At 47.4% G+C, this 8,872-nt stretch overlaps 1 protein-coding gene across 1 annotated transcript; it reads right to left on the bottom strand.

Annotated features, from left to right (window-relative positions):
- Positions 1-7,828: 7,828 nt before the first annotated feature.
- LOC133053158 (melanoma-associated antigen 10-like) lies at positions 7,829-8,623 on the bottom strand. Its single transcript, XM_061138037.1, has one exon. It carries the CDS (start codon positions 8,621-8,623, stop codon positions 7,829-7,831), a length of 795 nt encoding a protein of 264 aa, XP_060994020.1.
- Positions 8,624-8,872: the final 249 nt, after the last annotated feature.

Here is an 8,872-nt window from a genome sequence, read left to right as displayed (position 1 = left end):
TGACCTTGACAATTTTGAGGCATCCTGGTTAAGAATATTGTAGGGACTTCCCTCATGGTCCAGTAGTTGGGACTCTGTGCTTCCACCGCACGGGGTGTGGGTTTGATCCTTCATTAGGGAACTAATATCCTGCATGCTGAGTGGCCAAAATAATTTAAAACATCCAACTAGGTTGTGGCAACCACGAGTCCCTCTTTATCCCTCACCACTTTACTCTTGAGCTCCACACAGTGCAGGACACTCTGACTGTCCACTGAGTTAAGGGTGGGGTGCACAGCTACTTGAATATCATGGTCCTTTTCTCAAATAAAAGGACAATTTCATGGACTCCTACAAGAAAGTGATGGAGTTCTAGGAAATCAATCACAGCCACTCTCAGTTCAGCACAGCTTCTGAAGACATTGGTGCTTACTCATCACAGGAGCAACTGCTAACACTTGGTGGGAGACATGAAGTTACTATGTTAGAGATCATTTCTCCAGTTCCAAGAGGGGGAAAAGGGTGTCCTCAAGATCTCATCTTGGAGAGCCAGTTCTCTTTGCAGCCCCTTCCATCTGGCAGGGGTTGGGAGAAAGTGTTTTATGGAGGAAGAGTGGGAAAGACCCAGGTAAGTCGAAGCAGGGGTAGAGTGGCCATTGTCCTGGCCTCTGTAAACCTGGACATTGCGTTCAAACCTAGAGTGGGGGAAATAGCCTGGGAAGCCCACAGTCAGGGCAATGTGACCTAGAACAAAGGTTCCTCTACATCAAGAAGGAAAGTCTCTGTTTATTATCTCTACAGATATTGCAACATAGATGCTCATGTCTTTGGGAGTGATTCTGGCTCCTGACTCCTGGGCGGGGAGGTCTTGGCTCTAATCCAAGGCAGGTGGGTCTCTCTTTGTATTGCTTCATTCAGATAACTGGAACCAAGAGTAATTCATCCCTTTGTGAAGGATTAATCAAGTGTGTTTCAAGTTCACTTCAAAGACAGTTCAACTGATGAAAATATACAAGACCCATTACACATGAGGGCCATAGGCAGGTGCAAAATTCAGAATCGGACTTTAGGAGAGCAGAGCTCTATGGAGATACTGTTAGACAGTCTTCACCCATGTCTGCTGGTCTGTTGCATCTTGCTCTGTCATGTGGTGTTTACTAAACTTGACTGTGTGGTGGTAATCGTCAAAGCTGGGGAATGGACTCACATTGTTCTCTATTTGCATGTGGGGGGAGAGGTGACGCTTTCTGAGTAATCGATCTTTGAACCAGGAAAGCGATTCTTAACCTGCATGTGTCCTCTAGTCCCGTTAGGTATTCCTGCTGTTGAGTCAGGGAAGGTAAGGGAATTTGAAATTTAAAAAGCCTGACAGTGTACAGATGCCAACTTTAAGAAATTAGAACAAGCAGAAAAGGATTCTGATCTGCAGAATCCTTGTGGGATGTGGGAGTGTCATGTGGGATGCTGTACTGGAGCCAGAAGCGACAGTAGCTCCTAAGGGACGTTTAAAATTTCACTCACACTGTTTCTTGCTCCAATCTGGAAGTATCACATGGGTGAATGACACCACCATTGCAGTTATGTTTACTCCACTAGAAGAGAAGCCTTGCTAGCAAGGAGGGATGGAGTTCAAGCAAAAATCTTGACATGTTGATATGATACATTTATAAATGGTGACATCGTATTAGCTACCACCTCCATTCTATCACATTTGTGTGTGTCTGTGTGTGTGTGTGTTCAGAATGTAGAAGTTCTACTCTCTTAGCAACAGTCAAGCATTTGATGCAGAATAGAGCTACAAGCATCCTGCTGTACACTGGATTCCACAACTTGTTAGTATTCTAAGTGTGGGCTAGTACCCTGTGAACAGTCTCTCCCTATTTCCCCATCCCCTAATTCTTTGTAAACACCACTCTCTTCCCCATTTCTCTGTTTGTCCTTTGTCCTTTTTAAATTTATTTTTATTTTTGTCCTTGTTGCTCAGCATGTGGGTTTTTAGTTCTCCAACCAGGGATCAAATTCATGTTCCCGGGATTGGAAGTGCAGAGTCTTAGCCACTGGACTACCGGGGTAGTCCCAGTTTGTCCTTTTTAGATTCCACATGTAAGTGATAACAAACCGTATTTATCTTTTTCAGTGTCACTTATTTTACTTAGCATAATGCCCTCAAGCTCCTTTCAAGTTGTTGCAAATGGCAGAATATGTTGACTATGTCACATCTTCTTTATCCGTTAATCCACTGAGGGACACTAAGATTGTATCCATATTTTGGATACTGTGAACAATGCTGTAATAAATGTAGGAGTGAAAATATCTTTTCGATATCTTATTTTCATTTCCTTTTGAATGTACACTCAGATGTGGAATTGCTGGATCATATGGTAGCTTCCTTGATAGTGTTCTTTGATTCACAGACTTTTATTCATTTATTTATTTATTTGATCAGGTCCAATTTATATATGTCTTTCTTTTTTTTTTTTTGCCTTTGTTTTTGGTGTCATATCCATGGAATCTTTACCACCTAAAATATTTCTAGATATATACATAAACACATGATAGGAAGTACATCTATAATTCTTTGCTCTCTCAACCAAGAGGTCCCCTGACCAATGACCCTTCAGTACCAATGAACACAATGAGTGTACAGATCGAGATTTGCCAATACCTTTTGACAATAAAAGGAACAAGGGGTTCCATGGAAAAATTGATGATTCTAGAATTGGATCAGGAAATATGGAAAATGAGCCTGGAGCATCTTTGCAGCATGTGAAAAAAAGTACTCAAAATTTTTTCAAAAAAGGAAGCAAAATGTCCAGGGATATGACAAAGTTATTTACAAAGGCAGCTGACAGGAAGAACTCCCAATAGCCAATCTGAGAACAATTTGAAAATAAAAATATATAACGTTGTATTGGATTTTAACCCAAAGTGTAGTATAAATGCCATGAGTCCATACTGAGAAAAATTAATGATTTCTTAATTTCACAAACAAGGATAGACAAATCTCCCACAGAGAAAAATTCCAGTTTATGCAGACACTCCCACTTCTAGAGATTGGAGCGTAACTCCCTACCCCTGAAGCCACGGACCATACATCGTGACTTTCTTCCAAAGAGGACAGATGGAAAGGGGACATAAAGCAATCACTTTATTGCATAGACACCTGACAAGCACTACCTCAGCCACATGATCAATGAGAGCATCACCAATGATGAATTGTACTAATAGAATACACACTTGCTATGCTGTGATGAGAATGGGATTTTACATCTGTAATATTCCTCCCCCAAACTCGTAATCCCAGACTAGTCATGAGTAAAATATCAGATAAATCTCCCAATCAAGGGACATTGTTCAAAACATCAAAACTGTCAAGATCATCCAAAACAAAGAACTGTTAAAGCTAAGAGGAACCCAAGGAGACATTACAACTAAATGTTAGGGTGGTTTCCTGGCCAGGATCCTGGAGCAGGTAAAACCTATAGAAATCTGAGTAAAGTGTGGGCTTTAGTTGATAATAAATAATGCATCAATACTTCCTCATTAATTGTAATAAATGTATCATATTAATGTAAGATATTAGGAATAGGGGAAACTGGGAGAGGGCATATGAGAATTCCACTATTTTCACAAATATTATTCAAATCTTAAAGGATTACAAAGGAAATGGTCAAAATAAAGTCTATTGACAGTTTCAAAATAAAAGACACAAGGAAACTTATGGCAAAACATGCTGAGTATGTTAAAAAAGGAAATAGAAAGGAAACCAAGCACAAGCACACGGAACTTCCAAGTGTGAAACAACCCTTCCTAAATTATCTTTAGCTTTTCCTCTCCCTTAACCTCCAGTCTCATATAATACACTAACTGAGCCTCTTCCACCACAGAAACATCTCTGGATCCAATTTTTCTCAAGCCCCACAAACACTGCCCTTATCCAAACTCATAGATGTTTTCCCTGGATATGACAAGAGCCACCAATCGAGGCCAGGTATAGACCTAGAACCCTGTATTGCTCAAAAACCACTTTAAGACGTCTGCCAGTGTTATTTGCCACAGATGTCTGACAAGGTCCAGGCAGGGGTCAGTGTCTTGCCAAAGAAACAAGGGTCCAGAGCAACACTTTAGCTGTGCGTATGTGTGAACGTGCTTAGTCACTCAGTATGTTCGACTCTTTGTGACCCCACAGACTGTAGCCCACCCATGCCCTTGGGCTCCAGTCTATGGGATTTCCCAGGCAAGTAGAGTGGAGTGGGATGCCATTTTCTCCTCCAGAGTATCTTCCCACACAGGGATCGAACTTGTGTCTCCCACATTGCAGGCACATTTTTTAATACTGAGCCTCCAGGGAAGCCACGAGGAAACACAGGGACTTCTCAGAGGAGCAGAACATTCACTGAATCCTTAAGCCAGGGGAGGCGCCTGTCCAAGTGGTGATGGCCTGGGCAAGATCAGCTTGGGAACAGGGTGGTGTGTTTTCACACAGAGGCGGCTGCTGAAGATGTTGGATCCTGAAAATGACCTCCAGATAAGTCGGTGGGGGCAGGGGGCAGTTTGGGCCTCCTAGCAGCCAAAGGCCTGAGGTTCTTATGTACCCAGAGCTAGATCCCATCCACACCTAACAGTCATATCCAATAAGGGGCATGAGGAGTACCTGTTATGATGGCTGTCACATGTCCATCCTGGAGTGACCCCCCGGGGCTGTGGTCCTGGCCTTGGCCTCAGAGCACAGATGTCCTCATGGAGGCCAGGGAGGCAGCTCACCTGCAGCAGCATCTCCTCCCCACTCCCTCTCCTGACCAGCCCTGGGCAGGTCAGATGGGATCTCCAGGGGCTTGCTGCTTCCACCTCTCTGGGGCAGCCGACTCTTTGCAGCCTCCACCCCTGGGACCTCAGTGTCCGCTCCTGCCTGGTTCCTTTCCAAATCCTCATTTGAGTCTGGAGACTCTGGCACCTAGGAGGGCGTCCTGGGTACCACCCTTGCCATCTGCTAGAGCCTGTCCTCTGTTCAAACAGCCTGACTGGCTCCTAGTTGGCTCTGCGGGTGGCTGACCAGACACCCTTTTGCCTCTCATACTCAGGCTCAAAAGCCATGACCTTACAGTCACATTTAGAAGACCCTGAGTTTTCTCCAACACATGGGATTCCACAGTGAATGGTCTGATACACCTCGGGATCATAGAGATGCGCCCCATGAACCCACGGCAATGATTACTACTGACCGACCATAAGGAGAGCCAAGTCCCGCCAACTCCACCTGTAGCACCGTGGAAGGGGATGCTGCTCTGGGACTTCTAGATAAAGATACACACATGAGGTCATCAGGACCAGGGCCTAAGCCACTCTCAGTGGGGGGCAGGTAGGACAAAACCCAAGGCCAGGTTCTGAGGGAGTGGGGGCACTGTGGGCAGCAGGGGTGTGTCGGGGCAGGGGGGGGCTCGTGGCTGGGGCCCATGAGAAGGATGCTCCCAACTCCAACGGGGACCTTTGACAGCTGGCTGCTGTCCTCCCAGTGGAGACCGAGCAGAATCCCGAGGGGACTGACAGTGCAGCTCTGCGCGGGTGGGGTCATGCTGTGGGTTGGGGGTGCGTGGAATTCCTGTAGCCAGCACCCTGCGGGCAGCCTCTCTCAAGGGTCAGAAGTGCAGGACTTTAGTCTTTGGAAGAAAAACCTCACTCGGAGTGCTCTGTGTCTTAGTGTTGTCCTGACTTGAGGATTAACTCCCAGGTGCCTGTGTCCCTTCAAAACAAATGGTCATGACAAAAATGCTTCTTCTCAAAGTTCACTGATCATGGGTCATGGCATCACCCTTCCTAAGAGGCCTGGCAGGCTCATGTCCCCATGTGTGCAGGGAGAGAGGAAGACAAGAGGTGGTGGAGCACCTAACATCTCTCCAATTCCACACTGCCTAACAGATGCTCAACAAAGAGCAGCAGTTAGAATTTATAATGACAAAATCTCAAAAAAAAAAAATGACAAAATCTCCTATGTTTTGGGGAAGAGAGTCTGAGCAGGTCACATGGGTCTTGAAATTCTCCACCTTTTCCAAGTGTCCACTGACTATGTGGCAGTGACCACATGTGTGGCCAGAATCACATCTCCTGTTCCCATTGTTCTCTGGCACTCAGCAGGGAGAGCTACCCCTTAGAGCTGCCCCTTCAGCCCCTTGCACCCACACGCACACCCCACTGCAGTGACCTCACCAGTTCCTTAGGCCCAGAACTCGCTCCTGTCATTTGATGCCAGGCACAGTCTTAGCCTGTGAGTCTCTGCTGTCTCCACGCAGCAGAACCTGCGTGAACCCGGGGACGCTGGTGGATGTTGCATCTTTCCTGGCTAGCACTTATTTCTCGTGTTATTCAGATCTTAGACTCTGTCCCTCTCTCCTCTGGAAACAGTTTTGTTTTCAAGACACCTCATAGGATTGGCAGCTCAATAGGAAACGGAATAGAAAACCAGTCAAAATTGCTGTTCTGTGTGTTCTCCTCCTAGAGGTTATATTATTCAATTTGGCTGTTAGTGTGTGTTTGAGGGGGTGGGAAACAGTGTCTTTCCTGGCTGGGAATCAAAGTTCCCAGGATCCAGTCAGCCAGCAGGATTTCTCCACGTTCACTCATTTCACCCCTCTGAAATCTAGACCATGCTCACAAGTGGCCAAAATAAAGTCCAGATGACCAAGTAAATGCTCATTTCAATATATTGGTAATCAGCTTTCCCAGGACAGAGAGAAGAGGGCCAACCCAGGGAATACTTGGCCATGCTTCAAAGCAACATTCACATTTCTCCAGGATTCTGCGCAGATGGTGGGGCAGTGGTAGAAAACACCTCCTTTGCCCCTGTGGTTAACAGCAATGCAACAACTGTCAGGACCCCTTCCTTCCCACCCCAGAAAGAGATCTCTCTGTGTTTTATCCAAGATGCAAAAGGACACCTCACACCAATGATTCATTTCAGACTTTCCTGTCACCCCCAAGATACACTGTCGGCAGGTCTGAGGGATGCCATCATGCAGCCTCATCACGATGACCTCCCACAGAAGGAACCCAGCTTCCCAAAGCCCCAGAACACCCTGGCTCAGATACTGACATTCCAGTGCTCCTCCTGGAGCCTCACTGCCCCGCCCCATGCTGCCTTGTTTAGTGGGACTAGGGGACTTCTCTCCACCTTCTTTGTGTGACTAGGGCTACTAGAGCATCGCTCTAGGTGTGGGGGTGTCCTGCTTCTCCTAGTGTCCCCACTGCAAACCCAGCCTTTCACGGAGCAGAGGCTCCGTAAAGGTCTTTGGAATACACGAGCCAGTGAGCAGGGGGCTCAATTAATTATCTGCTACTTCCTTAAATAACCCAGGCAAATCCAAATGCACAAGAGATAATTTAGTTTTTGAAAATGACACACAAGAAGGACAGAAGCATGAATTCTCTACAATTATTTTTATCATCTAGTTCGTCCCCCATCAATGTTACTGCTAAGTAAGCCCACTTTTCCAAAACACTTCTAATTCCAATTCCACTCCATTCTGTTCAGGACCACAAAACACAATGGAAGAGTTTCCAATATCTTTTACAAAACAGCAAAACTCTTGTTCATGAACTGGATAAGCACAAACACACTGTGATCAGCATCATTCATGAAGCTAAGACACTGAAGTTTATTTAGTCTTCTATGAAAACAAGCAAAGTTTGAAATTTTTCTAAGGAAAACAGGTGAATCTCCAAGTCATCATAGAGAACAGGAACCCAAAGATGCTATACACTGGTTCCCCAAAGTGCCCCAGGGCCTCACTACTGAGAAGGCTGACCGCTCCGTCTTCAATCCCAGAGGGAAGGATCACCTGGATCCTGCTCTGGCTCAGGCAGCCTCATCCTCCTCCCTTGCAGCCTCTACAGACAGGGGTGGGAAGGCCCTCGAAGCCCTTTCTTTGACCCTGAGCAGAAATGCCATGACTTCCCGCTTGCTGGTCTCTGCATAGGCCCGGGGACCCCACAGGAACTCATAGCGAGCAGGGTAGCTGTAAGGCACCTGCCGGTACTCCAGGTACCCCTGCTGCACCCACACGTGTGTCAGAAGTGTCCTGGGCTCCCCAAAGACACAGTGCACACTCCCAACACACACACCCAATCTGCTGAGTGCTCCCCAGACCTTCTCCTCAGGGGCGCGGTCTCCATTCCTCATGATCAGGCTGAGGATCAGCACCAGGAGGCCGGCCTTGGGCATGCTCTGCCCACCGCTCAGCATCACATCACAGGTGAGGCCCAGGTTGGGGACCATGACGTAGATGTGCTCCCTGGGGTCCACCTCCTTCACCTCCACACCACAGACCAGCTCCAGGCACTGTGAGGCTTGGCTGAAGACCACCGGGAAGTGCTCCTGGTTATCCCTGAGGACCTTCTTCAGTATTTCCGCCTGGGAGGTCAGCTCCTTGGCTAGATACTTGAAGAGCAGGAACTTTATTAGGTTAGCTTTCATCTCCTTCAGAGCCTCCTGGGGCAAGGACTCCCCAGTGGCTATGGAGGACACTGTGAGGGAGGAGGCTGAGGCGGATGCAGCCACCCCTGCCTCAGCCCCCAAGAGCTGCACATTCACTGGGCACTGGGCCTCGCCAAGGTCCTGAAAGTCTTCCTCGGGCTTGCTCAGCTCACTCATCTCGACCACGAGCGCGATGCCTGGGATCAAACCACAGACAGGAGTGGGGCAGGGGAATAGATGGGGATCACAGGCCAGGCTAGGGGAGAGAGGGGCTGTGAATGGCCTCAGCTGAGATCCACACCCTGGGCGGTCTCACACGGGCCACTTACAGGTCTCCTTTTGAGGGGTGCTCTCAGACCTCACAGGGGCAAGCCTCCAGGGCAGCCAGTCCGCTGGCTACCTGAAAGAGGAAGTGAGGTGTCTCCC

The sequence above is a fragment of the Dama dama genome, chromosome X (assembly GCF_033118175.1).
Source record: "Dama dama isolate Ldn47 chromosome X, ASM3311817v1, whole genome shotgun sequence".
Lineage (NCBI taxonomy): Eukaryota > Metazoa > Chordata > Mammalia > Artiodactyla > Cervidae > Dama > Dama dama.
This window is presented reverse-complemented; position numbering and strand designations above follow the sequence as displayed.

What these genes read in the sequence shown, in the direction of transcription:
- LOC133053158 (XM_061138037.1), bottom strand. Translation starts at nt 8,623, where the DNA reads ATGAGTGAGCTGAGCAAGCCCGAGGAAGACTTTCAGGACCTTGGCGAG.